Source organism: Vulpes lagopus, chromosome 20 (assembly GCF_018345385.1).
Source record: "Vulpes lagopus strain Blue_001 chromosome 20, ASM1834538v1, whole genome shotgun sequence".
NCBI classification, from domain to species: domain Eukaryota; kingdom Metazoa; phylum Chordata; class Mammalia; order Carnivora; family Canidae; genus Vulpes; species Vulpes lagopus.
The window spans coordinates 37,676,305-37,700,099 of record NC_054843.1 but is presented as its reverse complement, the minus strand read 5'-3'; the positions used below and the strand labels follow the sequence as shown (position 1 = coordinate 37,700,099).

General features: G+C 38.9%; 1 protein-coding gene across 1 annotated transcript; it reads left to right on the top strand.

The window, feature by feature from the left end:
- Positions 1–5,258: 5,258 nt before the first annotated feature.
- On the top strand, positions 5,259–23,655 carry POU1F1 (POU class 1 homeobox 1). The gene is made up of 8 exons (XM_041734912.1): positions 5,259–5,400; positions 7,743–7,889; positions 9,446–9,564; positions 14,444–14,740; positions 14,837–15,179; positions 18,214–18,378; positions 19,105–19,165; positions 20,030–23,655. Exons 1-8 carry the CDS (start codon positions 5,259–5,261, stop codon positions 20,238–20,240), a joined length of 1,485 nt encoding a protein of 494 aa, XP_041590846.1. The 3' UTR covers positions 20,241–23,655.
- Positions 23,656–23,795: the final 140 nt, after the last annotated feature.

Below are 23,795 nucleotides of genomic sequence, written 5' to 3'. Positions count from 1 at the left end.
TAGTTTTTAAATTATGCTACAATATTCATTAGTATCTAAGCAGTTATAAAGAAACTCTAGAAACATAATGAACATGGCAGCTTAAAACATCAAAAGGAATTTTTAAGGTTCGAAAATAACAAAACACCAAACGAACAAAAATTTCTGGATAAGGGGCACCTGGGTGGCTCAGTCAGTTAAGCGTCTCCCTTTGGTTCAGGTCATGATACTGGGGTCCTGGGATCAAGCCTTGCCTCTAGCCCCTGCTTAGCAGGGAGTCGGCTTCTTCTCCCTCTGTCCCTACCCCCAGCTCACGCTCTCTCTCATTCACTTTCTATCTCGAATAAATAAATAAGTAATAATCTTGAAAATAAAAAATTTTTCAAAACCAAAAATTTCTGGACAAGAGAAAGAGTAAAAACTTAAAATTATTAAGAAATGCACAAAAGAAAAGATCAATGTATTTAGCTCATACCTAAAATATTATGTATGTCAGTGTCCAATATAAATTTAAAAGACAAACAAGAAATTAGGAAAATTTTAATCATAAAATGAAAACACTAAAAGTTATTATTCTTAATATATTTTGAAATACAAACTGATAATAAAACAAAAAGATATTAAATAGGGGGGTGAAATATACTGTTTGCTAATTCACAAAATGATAAATACAAATAGGTCCTATAGGTATAAAAATAGCATATTAGGAATAAAATGCAAATTATATTAATAAGATGGCATTGTCTTAACAGACTAATGTTTAGCCTAAGTATTTACTCTTTATTACTGACATTGAGAATACAAGAAAATTGTCAGTTTCGCTCTACTGGTGCTTTTGTAAAATTGTAGAATAGCATCAGTCATATTTTAAGAATGTCTTTACAGATGACAATCTATCTCTCATTGTCTACAAATGTCTGACTGCTTCCGGTGCAAATCAATCCAGTCAAAAGTGTGTGCACCAGGAACAATAGCTGGTGAGATACATCAAGAGCCATGGCCAATTAAAATATTTCTCTCATAAATATAGACTGAGTAGCAGCAAGATAATCTTTTTGCCTGGCTAAAAGCTTAAGGCATGATCTGAAGATAGATGGAGAATCCGCCAGGCTGCTTTGCAGAGATAGACCCAAAATAGTGACAACACCAAATGTTGACAAGGATGTGGAGCAACAGAAACTCTCATTCATTTCTAGTGGGAATATGAAATGGTATAGCCACATTGGAAAACTGGTAGTTTCCTTTTTTGTTTTTAAAGATTTTATTTATTTATTCATGAGAGACACACACACACAGAGAGAGAGAGAGAGAGGCAGAGACATAGGCAGAGGGAGAAGGAGGCTCTCTATGGGGAACTTGATGTGGGACTCAATCCCAGAATCCAGGGATCACACCCTGAACCAAAGGCAGATGCTCAATTGCTGAGCCACCTAGGGATCCCAGAAAACTGGTAGTTTCTTACAAAACTAACCATACACCTATCATGCAATCTTATAGTCACAGGCCTTGGTATTTACCCAAAGGGATTGAAAACTTACATCTACACAAAAATCTGCACACAAATGTTTTTAGCATCCTTATTCATAATTGACAAGACTTGGAAGCAATAAGATGTCCTTCAGTAAGTGCATGGGTAAGTCAGATATGGTGCGTCCAGATAATGGACTATTATTCAGCACTGAAAAGAAATGAGCTATCAAGTCATGACACACCTGGAGGACTCTTAAATGCCTATTATCAAAGTGAAAGATGCCAATCTGAAAAGGCTACATATGATGAAGTTCAAACTATATGACACTCTAGAAAAGGCAAAACTATGTAGACAATGAAAAGGTAAGTGGTACCAGAAGCTCAGGTCATGATCCTAGGGTCCAGGGATCGAGTGCTCAATGGGAAGGCTGCTTGAGGATTTCTCTCCCTCTCCCTCTGTTCCTTTCCCCATTTTTGTGCTCTCTTGCTCTCTCTCAAATAAATAAATAAATCTAAAAAAGGGGGGTGCAGGTAGTACCAGGTGTTAGAATGGAGGTTATGAATAGGCGGAGCACAGAAGATTTGTAGGGCAGTGAAACTTTTCTGTACTTTTCTGTTATTACAATGGTGGAGTCAAGTCGTGATACATTTGTCAAAACCCATTGAATATATAAGACTGAACCGTAATATAAACTGACTTCAGCTGATAATTCTGTGTCAGGGTAGACTCATCAATTGTAACAAATGCAGCACTCTGGTGGGTGATTTTGATAGCGGGGAGGACCATGCATGGGGCAGGGGGTTTATGGGAACGCTCAGGACTCTCTGTCCAGTTTTGCCATGAACATAAAACTACTCTCAAAACAAAAGTTTTTTTAAAAAACAATTTGGGAATTTTTTTAGGTAAGTCAATCGGAGTAGGACAATCATTATACGGTTTCACTCATTTGGGGAATATAAGAAATAGTGAAAGGGATTATAGGGGAAAGGAGGGGAAATGAGTGGGAAAAATTAGAGAGGGAGACAAGCCATGAGAGACTTCTAACTCTGGGAAATGAACAAAGGGATAATGGAAGGGGAGGTGGACAGGGGGATGGGGTGACTGGGTGACGGGCACTAAGGGGGGCACTTGGCAGGATGAGCCCTGGGTGTCATACTATATGTTGGCAAATCGAACTCCAATAAAAAAAATATATGTATAAAAAAATAAAAAAATAAAAGTCTTATAAGACAAATTCAGTAATCCCACTTCTAAGAATCTATCCTACAGGAGGATATTTAGATTATATTGTAAAATACAGATTATATTGTGAAAAATGCATTGTGTAAAAATTTTAGAGAAAAACATTCATTGCATTGTTATTTATAAAAATAAAAAGCAAAAGGTGATATAAACACCCAACAATAGGGATCCCTGGGTGGCGCAGCACTTTGGTGCCTGCCTCTGGCCCAGGGCGTGATCCTGGAGACCCGGGATCGAGTCCCACGTCGGGCTCTTGGTGCATGGAGCCTGCTTCTCCCTCTGCCTGTGTCTCTGCCTCTCTCTCTCTCTCTCTCTCTCTCTGTGTGACTATCATAAATAAATAAAAATTAAAAAAAAAACACCCAACAATAAAGAAATGGTCAAATTGTAATAGATCCATACAACTCAATATTATGCAAAATCACAATTGTTTACAAAACTGATTTTAAAACCTGATGAATTAACAGTTGATAGTACTAAGTGAGAAGGCTGTAGTGGAAATGTCTATTTTCTGGCTTCATGCAATTTTAACTGGGGCATTCTGGTTTGCATCTCACAGCCCAAACAGTTAAAAATTTAAAAACTTTTATTAAAGAAATGATGTCAAAGATTCAACTGTAGTATTTTAGATAGTATGACAAACTGCTGGGAAAGCTTTTTGTTTTATTCAGGGAGATTTTACAGTGCCCCTCATTATCTACCACTGTGTTGATATACTTTATCAGCATATTCCAAGGACTCTATCATTTAGCTTATTTTTAGAAATATTCAATCCCCAATATGTTTATTTTTATTTAATTTTCTTAATAAATTCTCTTTATAAAGACATTAAAGCCCCCCCTTTTTTTTTGCTTACGTAGCCTGAAAATTTCATAAATTCTGTCAGAATAAAATAAATACTTTTGATTACCTGTAACCTTCTTCTCTCATTTAGAGAAAATTAATAGAGTTTAAAAGATACAGGATTTAGGGGACGCCTGGGTGGCTCAGCAGTTGTCTGCCTTTGGCTCAGGGCAAGACCCCGGGGTCCTGGGATGGAGTCCCACTTCCGGCTCCCTGCAAGAAGCCTGCTTCTCCCTCTGCCTGTGTCTCTGCCTCTCTTTCTCTGTGTCTCTTATGAATAAATAAAGAAAATGAAATCTTTAAAAAAAACATACAGAATTCAGAATGAAAAAATATGTCACTCTCACAATGAATATTTTTCAAGCAGTATCTAATGATTTGGGTAACCTTACATCTTCCTACAAAATATCAACTGGTTATTAGCAAAACACTTGAGTTGCAAGTTTTTTAAAAAAGTATTCTTATCAATATAAACATTAGGTTTAGCACAAAAAAACGAACTTCAAATTATCTTGAAACATTTCATAATACAAAATTTCAAAAAATCTAATGAAGCATGGCCTTGTTTATGTCAATAATCTCTATGCCTCTTGGTTTACTTCTGTCTGCTATATTATCCCTAGCATACATTCTGAAAATAGTATTGCATTCCCTCATTTATTTGTAGAAATCATGATCTTTGAACTTCATGCTAATATATTTATCTTTGAATGAACTGTTTGTGGTATATATGTGTGTGTGTGTGTGTGTGTGTGTGTGTGTATACATGTATTTTTTCATGCTTACATAATGTCAGGATTTTCACGTGGAAGGTTTACAAACCCCAGTGCTACTGTGGTTACTGCAGGCTCTGGAGCAGAATGGTTAAGGTCAGGGGCTCTGGAACAAGCATAGTGAGGATGGGATGGTAAATAACACACAGATGTGAGATTTGCATGACATGAACTGTAGAAAGTGCCTAGAACAGTGTCCAATAAGGGCTTCTTACTAAGCCCATAGTTAGAATGAATTAAGTGTTCATGCTTAATGAGTAAGTTGAAATCAAGGGAAAGAGACTGTCATTCATGTCTGTCTTCTCTACACAGTACTACAATTTTATTCAATATTTTTCTATTTTCTATTTAGAACATACAAATTAGTTTACATAATTTTTCAAAATTGCATTGTTGAGTCTGAATCAATAGGTGGCAATATAGTCATTGTCGTATTTAGTCTTCTATGCTCTTTCAATTTAAACTTACAGTTTTTAAAAAGTTTTTGTAGTGTTTCTGTTATTTTACAGATTTAATAAGAAGTTATCAAAAAGAATCTCCTATATAAAAATCTGTTATTGTATTAGTAACAAAAAGACACCTAGCACTTTTCAATTCATTTTGCGATTATTTCTTGGTGGGACATTTATTTCTAAAGTTCCTGACTCTTTTCTAAAGTTCTCAAAGTCTCGGATTTCTCCCTCTCCCTCCACCTGCACCCCAGAACCAGGTTCCCTCTTGGGCATGGATTATGTTTGGGCGAGAAGGAAGGCAGTTCGGATTGATAAAGCAATACCCCTGGGAAAAGACGATTAACATGTATAAAGGGATTTCCCGCAGTATAAGCGCCAGCACGCGCTCCGGGCGGCGGGCCCTCCCGAGGTGTCTGCGCAGGTAGCGCTGGACCGGCCCTTTGCAGCGGGGAGAGTCTCCCTGACCGCGCAGCAGCAGTGCTCAGCTCTCTCGTGGGAATGAGCTGCCAACCCTTCACTTCGGCCGACACCTTCCTACCCCTCAATTCTGAGGCTTCTGCGGCCCTGCCTCTGATCATGCACCCCAGCGCGGCCGAGTGCCTCCCAGGCTCCAACCACGCCACCAACGTGGTGTCCACAGGTACGGGGCCACACCTGTCTGCGCGGTCAGGGGCCTACAGATTGCAGAGCTGATGCCTGGGATCTGGCTACTGTAGGATCCCTTTGCGTCTTTTATTTTCTCCTTCATTTTAATTCGTTTTAAGTTAAACAGTAAGGATATTGAAAAAGCCAGGCAACCTAAGAAATTTTTGAAGAGTATTATTAAGCGTGGACATTTTAATTGTTGATTTTATTATAAAATCACTCTTTTCTACAAGGGTAAACCGTGAGTCTGAGTGTTTTTGATCCCAAAACCATCTTTATGTAAACATTTAGGTAGGGATAAGGAACAAAACTAAAGAAATGGACTTAGCAATTTAGTGTTTAAAAGGTGTTACTTCTTTATCTTCTTTAAAGATTTATTTGTATTACCACGCCCCAAAATAGCCATATACCTCATAGTAAACACAACTGAATGATTCCCAATATCAGCAACAAGGATTTCAAAGAATAATATAATTAAATGATTTTAACAGACATTTTTAGCATAATTCAAAAATCAAAAATCAAAGCTAGAAGCAGTATGTAGCATTTAGAACCCACAAACTGGGTTAAAATATCTTAAAACTGAGTTCTGAAGAGAGTACAATCTCTCTAGCCAAGTTTTAATATTTTCTTATGTGACTTTCTAACATATAAGTTAAGCTTGAAAATTTGATTATGTTGTCTTAGATGCAATCAAATAGGTATGTGTTGCTAATGCATCCATTACAGGGTAACAAAGTTTTTTAAAGTAGCTTTATGAATAGACAAAGCCATGAGTTGAGTAAATTTCTTTCATATGTAAGTTTGGGATTAATCTGCAGCTGAATCTTTAAAATCTAGAGTGTATATCTGGATTTTGGTGAAATTATTAATATAGAGGTTTTGTTTTGTTTTGTTTTGTTTTTCATCTATTAAGGATTCTCATAATTTAAATAAAAAGACAATAGTGGAAGTTTCCCAAACATATTTTTTTTTCCAAACATATTTTTTAGAAAATATAATATAGTATTTTAACCAAAAATATGTTATAAATAAACTTAAACAATGATCACATAACTAACTATATATTTAAATAACAGATTTCTCTATTCTGAATATGTATTTAAATAATAGGCATTTAAATACATGATAATAGCATTGCTTTTATAAATTTTCCATCAAATGATACTATACTAGGTAAGAAACTATAATCATTGTTTATAATGAGAAGAATAACATTTGGGTTTATTTGTTTAATTTTAGATTGCATAGTAAGATTTTTACGTGTAATCATTATAATATAAAATATCATTATAATGTAAAATGACTTCAGTTCTTTCTACATGTTAATTATAAAATGGAAATTGTGCAGATATTCTAAAATATTGAAGATTTATCAATAGTAAGAGAAAATATTTTGCTTCTGAAGTGACCACATGTCTTTAATTACTGGATCGTATCTCAATATTTTCAAAGGATTCTAATTCTATATTTTATAATATCTTAAATGAGAAAGTAAAATACATAGAGAAACAGTCCTTTTATTGTCAACACCTAAACTCTTATTCAACTTGGTGATTCATGTTTAAAGCCTGATAAAAATTTAGTGATGTAAATTTACTTTCATTATTATGAAATTAATTCCACAAGGCAAGTAACTATTTGTGAATGGTTATATTTATATATGAGGTACAACCTTTATAGATTTCAAGTCGCTCAGCAATCATTTATTTTTAACCAGCTTTATTATTGGAATTGTTGAACTGATTGTTTGCATGCAGAAAACCTATCACTTCTTGGTTTCAGCATCAACATTAACGCATCATACATTGTCACAGGTTTTCCATAAACCTCTGAATTTAGTGGGATTTTTACGATTGTATCCATTTATAGGCTAGTTGCTTGGCCATTTTCTCTTTGATGGAAGAAGTTTGTTAGAATAAGCAGAAGTAAAGACTGTTCAAGAGTTGATTTCTGTATTCATTCTTCCAGAGAAAGACCACATATAATATCATATTACAAAAGAATTTAAATTGATTATTCCTCTAGTCAGTTTATTGTAACGTCTATATGGGATGGAACCTACGAGAATTTTGCAACTCCCAAGTGGCCAACAGCCAAACTGGTCAGTTACCCCTTCACAGAGCACAGCATAGTTAATGAATCCTATCATCCACACTGATGATTTAGGATCTGATTACTTGAGACAAACTTTGATTTCTGCTTTTAACCTACATACATCAGAGAATTTCCCCCAAATGAAAACAAATTACTGCCATATAACTTTAAGAATCACATAAATGTGTATTTTTGCTATGAAATGAATGTGTCTTGAATCCTCATACATTTTCTTATCAGTCCCGTCTATTTTGTCTTTGATCCAAACTCCTAAATGTTTGCATGCATATTTCTTGGTGACAATGGGAAACACAGCAACAGGACTTCATTATTCTGTTCCTTCCTGTCATTATGGAAACCAGCCATCTACCTATGGAGTTATGGCAGGTAAGAAAAATTGTCTGCATATATGAGATTGAGTATGGGGACACTTAGAACCTATTTCTTGGATCTGAGGGAATCTTGATCAGAGCATATCATGAAATTCTCCTCTCCTAACCTTAGAAATCATTGGTAAATCCCTGTGTTCCCTGATACGGAGTGCCTTCAGAGACCATATGGTTAAAACTTGATTGTCCCTGTTCTATATAACCCTGAACTTCTGTGCTTAACTCTTTTGTTTGCTTTGTATGATTTTTACTTCTAATTGACCACTACCAAACTGCTGATTGTCTCTTGATGTTACTGGTGGGCTCAATCCAGTAATATTACAGTAGTGACTAACCTCATTTGGTAATTTAAATTTAAACATAAATTAGCTAAATAAGGCCAGATTTAAAATTGAGTTCTTCAGCTGCACTAGCCCCATTTCAAGTGCTTAATAGCTTCATGTGGCTATCAAAGCAAACATCACAGATTTATAAAACATCCCCTCACTGCAATATTTCTTCTGGACATTTGGTCCATAAATATAAATAAGACATTGAAAGTCAAGAGTAAGTTGTAGTGGCTTTAGTGATAGTCATTTGTAGTTTTGGCATCTCTAAGCTATTGTTAGTCTTAAATGAGATTGAAGAGTTGAAGTTACTTATGTTTCTTCTCTGGATAAATAAAGCATCACTAGATCAAGGTTAACTATTTATTGATGCTTGGATGAAAGCAGTGATAACACATTCCTTAAGGAAGAGGAAAATCTGACCTGATCTTCATAATGAAACTTACGGCTTAATTTTAGGATATGGCCAGAAAAAAGATTTTGATGGTTTAATAAAGTACACAATTTTGTTCACATATTTTTAAGCTATTTTTGATCTTTTATATTCATTTTTGTAGTAGGGAGAGAAATCTTATGAATGACAATAAACTACTGGGGATCTGTGTGAGAAAATGAGTGTGTGTGTGTGTGTGTGTTAGAGAGATAGAGAGTGACAGAGTGGGGGGAGAGAAGCTTTAATAAAGGAATCATATTCTAACTGCTGTGTCTTCTTGTCATCCATCATAAGTGATGGAAAAAAAACATGGATTTATGACTATAAATTTGAAGTAAAATTGAACAAAAAATTTAGTTCACTGCTATTTAATTTCTCCATAATTTTCAGTTTGAGACTAACACTTAAATTTTAAAATAAAATATTCCAAAAAAATAGAATAAAATAAAATATTACAGAACAAATTAGCTTCACTTAGAATCTATCAAGCAGCATTCTGAATAAACTAGAATCCTTACATTTATGGTAAAATGAAGACTGATGTGTCCTTAGTGATTACCTGTATGTTCTAGTATCTCTTTAATAATTATAAAGAGGGACAACCATATTTTGCCCTTTGAAAACTGATCATTTATGATACATATATTTAAGTTAATCAGCACTCATGGTTAATGAGAACAGTCCTTGTTGATGGTAAATGACTTTCATTATAAAAATAGTAAAAGGTACATTTAGCCACTAGAGTTCAGGCAGTATGCTTTGTATGGCCCACACCCATTTTGATTATGAAGATAGGAAATGACAAGCACATGGCCATGTGCTGCTGTCTGTTGGAGGAGAGTCCTTGCTGTTCATTCACAGCGATTCTCACAAACCCAGGTCCAACTTTAGGCACCTTCTATAACCAACAGGCGGTAATGGATTGAGGTTAGCACAAAGATAACATCAGCCACAGACCAAATACCTTTTTTTTTTTTTCTTTTAGAGAGGGAGAGACAGAGAGAGACAGAGAGAGAGAGAAAGAGAGAGAAGTAGGGTAGAGGCAGAGGGAGAGTGAGAGAGAGAATCTTGAGCAGGAACCATGCCCACGAGTGCGGAGCCTGACATGAGGCTCTATCTCAACTCTGAGATCATAACCTGAGCCAAAATCAAGAGTTGGATGCATAACTGACTGAACCACCTAGTCGCCCCCAACCCAAATACTTCAAGATGGTTTTTGCTACCACCTCCCTCTCCACCAGATCGAGACCTCTGGCTACTGGCCTAGTGGATCTGCGGCTGGCCTGACAATTCTAACGTGTTTCTCATTTCCGGGCCCAGGTTCACAATGAGAGTCCATAGGCAGCTCAGGCTGTGTTGCCTATTGCCCTCAGCTGTAGTTGAAAAGGAGTGTCCCCCAGAAAAGGCCCTTAAAATGATCCAAAGCCTGGGTTAGTCACATGAGCAAAATGATATCATGATTTGAATGTATCACCATAGTCTTAAAAGTAAATAGTAAATATATGTTGTCACTGAAAGAAAAACTCACCATAGCCAGCATAGACATTATATTTGAGTATTTTTTGAGAGTGATATGCTTTATTGTTAGAATGTCACTATTTTGACATATGTTTAGTATGAGTATTTGCATCATAGCAAATTAAACCTCAGAGAATCTGAACTCTCCTGTCTTTATCCCCAGAGAAGCTACATAAATTGAGTTATAAAACACAGGAATTCAAATATAAGAGAGCAAAGGCATAAAATACACAAGAGAAACTGGTTATGTCAGAATTTTCTGAGAAGTCTCAAGGCATTCATCAAATCAGCCACTTCCACACAATTCACAGGAGCATCTTATCATCTACAACAAAGACAGGTTCATTGTCATATATACCACATGAAAGGAAAGATGGAGAAAGACCTATATTTCAAAGCATACAAAATTGCTTTATTTTAATGTGGCAATCTTGTAGCTCATACTCTGATGCTTACATTTAGTTTGAGCATTTCATTAAACCCACTGGAAGGGAAGAGCTGTAGCTACTACTTTGTTAAGATTGGTGGAGAGGACTTGGTAATTACCAGATGAATCCATGGTGCCTTGTGGGCCAGATGTAGGCACACCAAAAAGAATGACTGACAGAGAGCAATGAATCAGCCATGCCATGAACTAATTACAAACCTTGTTCCAGTCACTTAACCCATCCTAGTTTCTGTCTCCTCGTATCTGGGTTGGGGTGAGTGCTAGCACTGTTCAATTGTGGTAGATTTGTACCAACTCGACTTGTTTTTCCTATGATCTTCTCTTGAGATACACTTGTACCTAAATGCCTTCTATCCTTCCTTCCTGAGAATTCAGATAATTCAACAGCCTACAGCAAATTAAAAATGCCCTTCAAAATCTCTTCTAGAAAAACATGACATAAAAAAAAAAAAACAATAACAACCAAAAGCCCTCAAACCTCTAATTCTTGAGTATCTGAAATTGTTCCTGCTCCCAAGCTTCTGAGGCTGTGTGAAGCCAGGAAACATGTTCCACAGGCTGCCCCCGCTGCCCACCAGGCCTGGGGACAGCACAGCAGCCACTCAGCGGCAATGAGTGTTAGACTCAACAAGGTCATATTATATGACGGCCAAACCCAGATGAGGTGTGAAAGTCCCTGTTTAAAAATTAATTTGAGGGACGCCCGGGTGCCTCAACATTTGAGCATCTGCCTTTGGGTCAAGGTGTGATCCCGGAGTCCTAGGATCAAGTCCCGCATCGGGCTCCCCAGGGGGAACCTGCCTCTCCCTCTGCCTGTGTCTCTGTCTGTTCTCTGGTAAAGTAGATGACTTCCCTTTAAAGACATCTGTAGTTAGTCATGATCTGAGGATTCTGGGATGGAGCTCATGTCAGGTGCCCAGCTCAGCAGGGAGTCTGCTTCTCTGCCTCTCTCTGGCCCTCCCCCTAGCTCGGGCATGCTCTCTCTTTCTCTCTAAAATAAATAAAAATACATCTTTAAAGACATCTGTAGTTCAAACACATTTGGCTACATTAACCAGATGCTTTTAGACAAAAATATTATAATTATTAAAATATTAGAAGAGAGCCACTTCTATTTCTGGAAAATTATAAAGGTAGCTTATATGTTATGAATACTCTGGGAAAAATCAACATTCAAAAAATAAATTTGGGGTCCACGTGGGTGGCTCAGTGGGTTAAGTGTTCAACTCTTGATTTCAGCTCAGGTCATGATTTCAGGGTTGGGAGATCAAGCCCCACATTGGGCTCCTCACTGGACATGCAGCCTGCTTAAGATTCTCTCTCTCAAAAAAAAAAAAAAAGATTCTCTCTCTCCCTCTCCCTTTGCCCCTCCTCCCCATCTCTAAAAAAAGAAAACTGAGAAGGCCATTTGTGACAACATGAATGGAGCTAGAGGGTGTTATGCTGAATGAAATAAGTCAGAGAAAGGCAAATACCATATGAGTTTGTGAATATGTAGAATCTAAAAAACAAAACCATGAATGAAGTAGAAACAGACCCATTAATACAAAGAACTGATGGTTGCCAAGGGAAAGTGGGTAGAGAAATAGGCAAAATGGGCGAAAGGGAGAGGGAGATACAGGCTCCAGTTATGGAATGGATAAGTCACAGGGATGAAAGGTACAGCACAGGGACCACAGTCATTGGTATCTTAAGAGCATCCTGTGGTGATGGATGGTGACTGTACTTAGAGCAAGCACAGCATAATGTCTAAAGGTGTCCAATCACTGTGCCGTGCACCTGAAACTAAAGTGACATTGTGTATCTATTATACTTCAGTTAAAAAATACATGGTAAGAGAAAAAAAACCCAGCAGCCTATTTTTTTTCTCACTGCTTTTACTCTTATTAGAATATTTCATCTTTAAGTGTCTTAAGGGACATTTGGTATTTTTGGATGATGAAAGATTTTTCATTTATCTAGCATCCAACTCTGAAAGCCTAAGTGAAAATAAAGTCTTGAGATAAATACTAAGTAAATGCTAAAATAAACGTGATCAGTATTCACTGCTTTTACTCTTATTAGAGTATTTCATCTTTAAGTGTCTTAAGGGACATTTGGTATTTTTGGATGATGAAAGATTTTTCATTTATCTAGCATCCAACTCTGAAAGCCTAAGTGAAAATAAAGTCTTGAGATAAATACTAAGTAAATGCTAAAATAAACGTGATCAGTATTCTTTCACTGTAGGTGAGTGTCTTTTCTTTTACTTCAACTCACAGAAATCCAAAACTAATAGAAAGCTAAAAGTAACACCCCAAACTAATAAACCTTTTTGAAAATGAACTATGTAGTAAATTAAAAATTGATACAACTGCTTTTAAACATGTTATCTGGTCTGATCAATATACAACCCACTAAAGCATAAAATGGATGATTAACTTTAAAAAGTAAAACTGGATAATTTTGGTTTATAAAAGTAGCACGGATTTTTTTTTAGACAGGAACAATTTCTTTCAAATATTTTTCAAAGCAGCTAACTTTATTTTATGCTATTTTGTTTAAACCCTCACTTGTATATTTGTTTTGCTTCAAAAAAGAATATAGTCCACTGGAGAGGGGTAGACTTTATAATTACACATTGTCATATAAGTAGTACAAGTCAACAATTTGCTGACTTAATACTATTCTTTAGTCATTACATATTGATATATTAATGTAAGATTTATATATTCTGGAAAACTATATTATTACGTCTTTGATTTGTGAATGTATTTATAGAGAAATAATAGGAAGCATAAACTTGATATATGTTTCCAGTGTTTTCAAGAATGATTATTGCAAACATTCAATAGCAATTTATTTTTAGTTTAAATATTTATTTATAATCATAAGAAAAATGATTAATCACCAAATATTTTATTTATATCAAAATGTCTTGGTTATACAAGTGTCATTTAATATAAATCGGAGTGAAATCTCTACCAATAAAAACGTGATGTACTGATGAGGAAAAGAGAAGTAATGTGTGGAAATTTGGCTTATGCTACCCTCTCACCCATGCTCCCCAACTGAGGCACAGTCCTTTCCTAGTAAAGAATGAAATCTGGTCACAGTTTTAAAAAGAAACAGATCTTTTAGTTTTTTATGTGATTTTTCATTTAACTCAATTGATCTAATGCTTTAACATTTACAGGTGAATGCCCATCATATCTGGAATTGCACCCTTCCTTGCCACTTATTTTTCTTCTTAAATAATAATCAAGAAAAAAAATAATAATCAAGAAATTATTGTATTATATCGTGTACTTTTCAAGAAATCTTGATGCTTTTTTTTTTTAATCTTCAGTGCTCCTCCTTCGCTCTTAGGTTCAAGCCTGTGCTTACCCGCAGAGCCAGCAAGGCCCACTTTGGCTTTTTTTTTTTTTCTAGATTTTATTTATTTATTCATGAAAGACAGAGAGAGAGAGAGAGAGAGAGAGAGAGAGAGAGGCAGAGGCACAGGCAGAGGGAGAAGCAGGCTCCATGCAGGGAGCCCCATGCGGGACTCCATCCTGCGACCCCGGGGTCACGGCCTGGGCCGAAGGCAGAGACTCAGCCACTGAGCCACCAGGTGTCCCTTGATGCTGACTTTTCATAGAACTTTAAAGATTATCTTTGGTCTACTCACTCCTTAAATCTATGTAATCATGTTAATGTACTTTATGATCTCATAATTTTCTTTTTACTTGCCTTTGTTAAATCAAAAGCACAAAAGACCTGATTATTTCCCCTTCGAAGCCAATCTTATCTCGCTGATGACGTAGTGGGGCTTCTTAGCACCGTAAAGTCAGTTTTCCGCCCCTCAGAAGACGGGCCGCGGAGCGCGTAACCGGCCTGGAGCCTGGCCGACGTCCTGGATCGCTCCACGGGTCGCGGAGGCGGGCGTGGAAGTGCAGGCCCTGGTTTCAGTTGGGCCGGGGGATCCACAGCAGAGTGTGGCTTTTAAGAGAGAAACGAAGTCACGGAAAACACACTTCTGGGAGAATCGCTCCTCTGTTTCGAAGTTCTTGCAACTCCCCGCTTCCCTCCGGCTTTGCTTGTGTTTCCGTTGCTGCGTGGAGGGCGGCAGAGCAGCAGCGACGGTCACCCGGGCGGCCCGCGTCGTGCGGGGGCGCGGGCGGGGGCGGGGGCGGGGCCGCGGGCGGGGGCGGGGCCGCGGGCGGGGGGGGGGCGGGGCCGCGGGCGGGGGGGGCGGGGGGGCGCGGGCGGGGGCGGGGGCGGGGCCGCGGGCGGGGGCGGGGGGGCGCGGGGCTGCGCCCGGCCCGGCGGGCGACCGACCGCGGCAGCCTCGTCCCTTGCTCTCCCGCTTGCCCGCAGGTGGCTTGACCCCGTGTCTCTACAAGTTCCCGGAGCACGGCCTGGGCCCCGGCTTCCCCGCCGTGCACCAGCCGCTGCTGGCGGAGGGCCCGGCGGTCGCGGACCTCAAGCAGGAGCCCAGGCGCAGGAGCAGGCCGGCGGAGGAGCCCGCAGACGCGGAGTCCCCAGAAATCCGGGAGCTCGAGAAGTTCGCGCACGAATTCAAAGTGCGGAGGATCAAGCTAGGTAGGCGCCTGCGCGGCCGGCGCGGCCCCGGGCTCGACGCTCCCCGGCCGGAGCCCTTCAGCGCCCGCCTCGAGAGTCGTCCCGACGCACGAGCCCCGCGCTCGCCTCGGCCTTATGAACGGGGGAGGGCGGCGGCGCGCGGCGGAGGCGCGGGGGGGAGGCGCGTTGGGGGGAGGCGGAGGCGCGGGGGGGGCGGCGGCGCGGGGGGGGCGGCGGCGCGGGGGGGGCCGAGGCGCGGGGGGCCGAGGCGCGGGGGGCCGAGGCGCGGGGGCCGAGGCGCGGGGGGGGGGAGGCGCGGGGGGCGGCGGCGGAGCGGGGGGGGGAGGCGCGAGGGGCCGAGGCGCGGGGTGGGGAGGCGCGAGGGGCCGAGGCGCGGGGTGGGGAGGCGCGGGGTGGGGAGGCGCGGGAGGCCGAGGCGCGGGGGGGGGGAGGCGCGGGGGGCGGCGGCGGCGCGGGGGGGGGGAGGCGCGAGGGGCCGAGGCGCGGGGTGGGGAGGCGCGAGGGGCCGAGGCGCGGGGTGGGGAGGCGCGAGGGGCCGAGGCGCGAGGGGGGGAGGCGCGGGGGGCCGAGGCGGCGCGGGGGGGGGAGGCGCGAGGGGCCGAGGCGCGCCGCGCGCCCCCCGCAGGCCCTGCGCCGCGTCCCGCCGGAGACGCCTTTGCGCGTCTCAGCCCACGCGTGGACCGCCCGGCCGCTCGTCCGTCCGTCTTGGGCCCTTCCGCTTTGACCTTCAGAGCGCTCTGCTTTCTCTCACTTTCCGTAGATGAGTCTGTCAAACTCCAATTTATGAAAATATTGTTTAGTCCCCTCCTGAATTCAGGTTATCACCAAACTCCGTGGGTTTCTTAAGGTTTTATGTTTTTATTTGAGAGGGAGAGTGAGCGAGAGCACAGGGAAGGCACAGGCAGAGGCACAGGCAGAGGCGGGCGCCGAGCGGGGAGCCCGATATGGGGCTCGATCCCAGGACCCGGGTCACGACCCGAGCCTCAGGCAGACGCTCAACCGATGGAGCCCCCCAGGCGCCTTCCAATCTCACATGGTTTTTACTTATTTATTTATTTATGATAGTCACACAGAGGCAGAGACACAGGCAGAGGGAGAAGCAGGCTCCATGCACCGGGAGCCCGACGTGGGATTCGATCCTGGGTCTCCAGGACCGCGCCCTGGACCGAAGGCAGGCGCCCAACCGCTGCGCCACCCAGGGATCCCCTCACATTGTTAAAAGTGATCTTAGAACGATTCACTTTTCAAAGGTCATCTCGTACCTATGTAAATACATACGTAGGACAAATGTTAAAAGCACAATTTCTCAATTAAAGTGCATGTGTATTTATAATTTTGTCAAATTGCTCTATATAGAGGTGCCAAATTTTACCACAGGTGTCTTGTCTTTTGGCAAACTCCTTAGAATATTTTCTTTAATGAAAGCAGTTTGTTCTTTATCTGTTTTTATTTTTCCTTAAAGGCATATCCTCAGCCCTTAGAACACTGGAAGCGCATAGAATAGGTAAATACTTGAAAGGAGACTATGGATTAATGCTTTGGATCTTTGCAAATCACATAGGTAAAAGTGGCCCCCGTGGAATTTTTGTTTTTAAAAGAGGGGCAGAGTAAAAGAGCGTGGTCAGGGGAGCGGCAGAGGAAGAAGAAGAGAGGGAATCCTAAGGCTTCACACTCAAGGCCAACCCCCACACAGGGCTCCATCTCATGACCCTGAGATCCTGACTTGAGCCCAAATCAAGAGTCCTTGGGGCCCCTGGGTGGCTCAGTGGTTGAGGGCCTGCCTTTGACTCAGGTCATTTCCCCTGGTCCTGGGATCGAGTCCCGCAGGGAGCTTGCTTCTCCCTCTGCCTGTGTCTCTGCCTCTCTCTCTATCTCTCTGTGACTATCATAAATTAAAAAAAAAAAAAAAAAAAAAAAAAAGATTTAAAAAAAAAAAGAAATCAAGAGTCTGAAGTTTAACTGAGCCACCCAGGTGCCTCAGTGACTTCATTTTAAATTTATGAGTGAAGACTGAAAGGTGTTACTTCGTGTGTTTTATAGTCATTGTAATTCTTTGTGAACTGTCTGCTCAAAACCTTGGCACACTTTCTATTCAGTAGTGTTTTTAACATAAAATAACTATAATAATTAACCTTGATTTAAATTCATAAAGTAGCATATCTTTTAAATGGACTGAAAATGTAGTTCTATCCTCTGCACTTGTGGAATGAACCACAGGTAATTTTGTAATGATATTTATTGATAGGCATCATATGTGACCACTTTATGCATACAGACATATATATAGCTTTAGGCCCTGAGTTAATATGAGGTTACTATTTGTAATAAACACAGCGGTAGACATCTTTATAACAACCACTTTCAGTTTGCTATTTATATTGCTATATTTCAAATTCCACGTTGACGGTCAATATCAGCTTGTACTCTAAAAATGTTTTAGGACAATCAATGAGGATCTCTGGCGTGAAGACAGAAGCATTACCAAATGATATAATGAATGTGCTCAGAAATACACATAAAATATTGGGTGATCAGTCTCGTAATAAACATGTTTTTAGGGAAAGTCAGCATGATTAGTTTTATTTTATTTGGTGCCATTTAACAATATAGTTGATTTTGTACTCTTACAGTTGAGATAAAAATATTTATATCATCATATAACATGCATCATAGTTAATGTACCATATTGTTTAGCATATATCATCAGATATTTAATAATAATAAAGAGAGCAAGAATTTGTGTCTTATAAAGTGTTTATGACACATCTATCCAATTTCACTGCATATTGTGAACGGTGGCTGTTCCAGTCTAAATTCTTTTGACTTCTAGGAGAAATTAACCAGCAGCATTTTTTGAAGTACTGGACAAGTCTACACCGAACTTACTAAATAATTCTAAATTGCCAATGAATATATGCTCAAAAGCAATATTTAATAGTTAACAAAGAAAGACACAAAGATTTTTGTGATCACAGGCCACAATGAATGCTTCTTGAATAGCTGAAGCTAACGGGTCCTTCCTGTCCTTTCACAGGATACACCCAAACCAACGTGGGGGAAGCTCTGGCAGCTGTGCATGGCTCTGAATTCAGTCAAACGACTATCTGCCGATTTGAAAACCTGCAGCTGAGCTTTAAAAATGCATGCAAACTAAAAGCAATCTTATCTAAATGGCTGGAGGAAGCTGAGCAAGTGGGAGGTACTGAAGTTGTCGCTCTGAAGTTCTGTGATGTTTTAACTTGAAAGCAATGACTTCCACTGGTAGGATTTAGGCTAAAGCAGAGAGGTTTGAGGTTTAGTTGGGTTTTTTCTCTTTCAGATGAAAAAGAAATGTGTTTCATAATACTGAAAAGAGGAAGGCTAATGCAAGTATAGAAATAAGTTTACTGAGAAGTTAAATATAGTAAGAGAAGCAGCTGGATAAGGACAGCTTTCTGGATAATGCGGCAGAGGCGTTAAGTGGTGAAATATTTTAACACATCCAAATTTTCTGGCTTTGTGCATACTGTAGTAAATGTACATGAATTTTTATAAACTGATATTACTGTAACTAGAGCATTGGTGCACACCAGTCTTCCAAGTAAGTACATAAGCAATTGCTAACGTAATAAAATCATCTACTCACACTAACATTAAGGCTGGATAAAGAACAAGGTGAAAACATGAAAACATTTAAATCAGGTGTTCCAGGAAAAGTGTGATCGGGATATCATTTATAGACAGCTTTTTGCAAAATTAATATTTCCGCATTAACATTTTTATCTTGGTCTTATACTGTAAAATAATGTAAAATGCAAAAACTTAAAACAAAAATGTATAGCGAGTTTATTTTGCATTGTTTTAGAAAGAAAATTTGAAACTCAAATCTGATAGTTTTTTTAAAACCACTTTGATTTTATAATTACTTCTCTATTCCCCATTACAGCTTTATACAATGAAAAAGTGGGAGCAAATGAAAGAAAAAGGAAGCGAAGAACAACTATAAGGTATTCTTTTGAGATATCAAAACGTACAGAGGAGAGGGAATATATACAATATATACATATATACAAATGGAAGAGCATTGGAGGGTAATAGAGGTACAACATAGCACATAAATGTATGGTGAATAGAGCCAACTGAAAAAACAAGATTGGTGAAAAAGCATAATTTAATAATTCATTAGTGAGAAACGGTGAGCTAGTAATTTTTAACATTTGATAGAAAAGTAGGTTATTTAAGTCAAGAACACTCCACAAGTTTTAGATAAAACAGAAATTAAGCAATCACTTCTACAAAGAGTGACCATTTCTGCTGTCTTTTCAGATGTGTCTTGCTCTGGCAATTTGGTATCTAGGTTATTAAAAAATAGCAAAACTAGTTATCAGTATTTCAAAGTCCAATGTGATTTCTTGCACTTCAAACCGGAAAGATTGTTGGGTGATCTTTTGGTAACTTGCGTGAAAATTATGAAGGAAATGCTAAAATACAGGTTTTGTTTCAGTCAATGCGTTCACTGTTCACTGAATATTTCTTCTATTGTCAACCACAAATGATTCCTGAGGGACCCAGAAATGCCCGCACAAGTGTTCATTTCCTTTTCAGGAAGTCAGCGCCCTCTAGTGGCACAGAGTGGGGTACACATAGAAAGCCTAGAACACCTTTCTTCCTGGGATCCACTCACCATACCCTGCATAAAACAAGCGTCTAAATATTCCACTGACTGCACATTTATCTTTGTTGAAGCTTTGGGGGTGTTTTCAGAATCTTTAAGCAATATTTTCATGTTAATACTAGTTTAATTTTGATCTGCTAAAACATCATGAAAACACCATAATCTCACCCTTCTGTACATGTACCCCTCCCCTCAGTATTGCTGCTAAGGATGCTCTGGAGAGACACTTTGGAGAACAGAATAAACCTTCCTCTCAAGAGATCATGCGAATGGCTGAAGAACTGAATCTTGAAAAAGAAGTCGTAAGAGTTTGGTTTTGCAATCGAAGGCAGAGAGAAAAACGGGTGAAAACAAGTCTGAATCAGAGTTTATTTACTATTTCTAAGGAGCATCTTGAATGCAGATAAAATTTACTGTTGTATGGCAGCGAATTTTTCTATTTTTCATCCCTTTCTCTTCTCCAACAAAAAAACAGAAATTAGTTATTTGGCTGGCTTCAAAAATCATTTTTATATCGGTAACTTTTGCAGAGGCTTTTCTACTTTAAAAAAAAAAAGAATACAATTTAAATATTGACAAATTATTTTCATTAAAGTAATTATTTTCAGAAGCCAAACGGTACATTTTTAAGCCAAAGATACCAACAGGATTAAAACAGTGATTCCCTCTCAATCTCTCTTCCTCTTGCTCTATCTACAGACACACACACACATATACACAGTGTGCACATGGGTCTTCTAGTTTAAGATTTCTTTTCCAAAAGCTGTTTATTAGCTTTTTAACATTTCATTGATAATGCCAAATAAAGAATATCACTGTAGAAGATACAATCAGAAAACTGATTTAACCGACATCCTGCTTGCCATCAGCTATAATAGTTTGTTGGAACTAAATAGTTTGCACTTAAGAGCAAGAGATGCCTTTGAATTTCATTAGTGCATTTAGGAATAAATCTTAATTAGAGGCGACATTTTTATCTTTTATTCTTCCCACAGATTTAGCTTTTTTGAGGTTTATTGACAGACAATATGCATTATGGATTCTTGAACCCTAAACAACCACAGTGCAGGAATGATTATCTGGCCTGTTTGCTGTTTGCTGTTGTTTATGCCTGGGAAAGTGTTTGCTCCTGGTGGGCATGCAGTCTTAGTTAAATGAACAAAGGACTGTGCTGTTAACAATTGCTATTTACTACTTGAAGGGTGCCTAACTTAATAAGTCTCACAACCCAGAAAATCATCCGGGATCCTATAAAAAAGGACGATCACTTTGGTTTAATTGGTTAGATTATGATTTATTGTTGATGAAAAAGTTTGACTATGAGTATTTAAACTTGGAGAATTATATCCAGGGAACATATTTATTCAACTAATAAGGCATTTCTTTGAAATTTACAAGTAGAAGCAAACTGTAACGTGGTATCAATCTAAGAGAACTTTTTTTTTTGCATTTAAAATACATAAATTTAAAAAAAAAAATACATAAATTTGCTGGCACTGTGTTTGTAACTTATTTTACATAACAGAAGTGAAAACAATTAGACCACATTTCATTACTGATTTAGAATGGTTACTAAATAAACTATACTGTCCTGTTTTAGCTTTCTGTGAGATTAATAAAGACCAAGAATTATACAGGTCATAATCTCTATAGATCATAGGTGTTTATGCATGCATAATCACCATTAATTGGATAGCTAGAAACTTTGATATATTAATATAAAGAGATGGTTTGCAGTAGCTTAATCACCTATGCTTAAGTACACATCTAGCACCCAGGAGAGGTTGAACAAAATATACATACATACATATACATAGACTTTTATTATCCAAGAGTAAATTCCAAATTATTCAGCCATGTAGATATATAAATTCCTTCTCTGTGATTAATTCACCTGCTTACTACATACACTAATTGGGAAGTGATCCTTCAGTTTGCAAAAGGGAGGGATAGGATGTGTAGATGTACAGATACACATTTATTTACATACGCAAAATGCACATATGCGTATCTGAAAGTTGCAAAGAGAAACAAAGTATAATGCACAATAAATATTTGAATAGTGACTTTTTTCCACTTTAAATATGAATCTGCTAGGAACATTTAGTCTGACTTTCTACAACAAAAATAAGCATGTACATATGCTAATATCATATCACATAGACACGATCATCATCCTATCATTCATTCCATAAGGTCATTCCAGTTTAGATACAACTAACATTAGGAAGTTATTTTTCTCCCTAAAAGGAATTATTTTGAATCCTTAATTTTGAAACAGCAAATCTTTAGTTATTTACAACTTAATTGTAAATGCACTGGTATTTACTATTAACTTATTTGTATTGAGTTTTTTTGAGACTATTTATTCTAACTACATTGAGATATTTTAATAGATATAGATTGAACTTTTTATAAAAATAGAAAATACTGTTTAGAATCCTAAACTGCAATTAAACAAGCGACGAATGTAATTTTCTGTGCAAATGTGGGACTAACTTGGGAATAAATGGTAAAGTTGACTTTAGCCACAGTCTTTCCACCTTATGTTCTTGTGAACCGTTCAGTGGTAAATCTTCTGGAATTCAGTATAGTTCATTAAAACAGAAAGACCTGTTTCTCACTTATACCAATTGATACATTCAGTTTTATCTGGTAGAGGTGGTTGACACTCATTCACGCATTTACCTTTCCATCTCTAATGGTGGAAAGATTAATCTAGTAAAAAATATTTTGCATGTTCGGGGATGGGAGCGGTGTGTCTGTGTGCAGCTGCACTCAAGCTCTGGGGAGGATGGGGAAGTGGAGTAAGAGTAACGTATGTTGTGTGGTGTTCCAACAATGAGAGGGTCTTCAATCAGACTTCACAATCCCCAGGCTTCCTCTAAGGTGAATTCAATCCAATTGACTCTTGAACTAAGTTCAGAAGAATGGTCTTAATGGGATTCAATTTCTACAGAGAGGAAATTAGAAAGTTGATCAGCTTTTCTGCAGCTTCAAAAACCTATTCCTGCAGAATAATGGCATCAAAGAAGAAAGTCATCATAGATCTCTGGACACACTCTGTTTTAACATGGGAATATCTAAAATAGCACATATTTAAATGAGGCCCACAAGGATCAGGATGGAAGTGGGGCTACTGGGCTAGTAAGGAATATACTTGTGGCTGAGGGGAGAGAGCACTTTTCTCCTAAAGGCACTCACACACAAAAGGAAATATACATCCCTGTGCAGGTAGAATAAAATGAAGCCCAAGCTTGGTTGCCAGATTCCCTCTGGTCTTACAGGGTCACAGTGTCAAGCCCCTTCCCACTAGGCCTGGTATAGCTTGGTACTCCTCTTGGAGCACCAAAGGTAGTCTATGTAACACAGTCATCTGACAGATGGTCATTTTATGTTTTCTAAGACTAGCTGTTATTATCGTCAGTCCTGACATTTTCATACCACGTTCTGCTTCTCTGATTTCCTGAAATGTCCTCCACCCAGCCTTTACATCCAGTAATAGAATGTGACATTGGGTTACATCCTTCTGGGTCACAGACATTGCTATGCTCTTCCACTCTCTATTGGCAACCTCTTGTTTAAATATAGTTACTGAATTAATCTTTTTGCCAAAAAAAGAGAAGGCAAAAAAAAAAAAAAAAAAGTTAATGCAGTTGACCACTGAATACATGGGTTTAAACTTTGCAGGTGATCCACTTATATACAGATTTTTTCAATGTACAGTACCATAAGTGTATTTCCTCTTATGATTTTCTTAACATTTTCTTTCCTTTAACTTACCTTATTGTACGACACAATATATAATACAGATAACATATGAAATATGTGTTAATTGACTTGTTATGTTTTTGGTAAGGCTTCTGGTCAACAGTAGGCTATAGATAGTTAAGTTTTTGGAAAGTCAAAAGTTGTATGTGGCTTCATAACTGCATGGGTTCCGTGCCCCTAACACCCACAGT

Bases quoted from the DNA above. Each gene is read 5' to 3' on its own strand.
- POU1F1 (XM_041734912.1), top strand. From the start codon at position 5,259: ATGAGCTGCCAACCCTTCACTTCGGCCGACACCTTCCTACCCCTCAAT. The intron at 18,379-19,104 runs GTACTGAAGTTG...TCCCCATTACAG, and splicing joins GGAAGCTGAGCAAGTGGGAG to CTTTATACAATGAAAAAGTG. The intron at 19,166-20,029 runs GTATTCTTTTGA...CCCTCCCCTCAG, and splicing joins AAGCGAAGAACAACTATAAG to TATTGCTGCTAAGGATGCTC.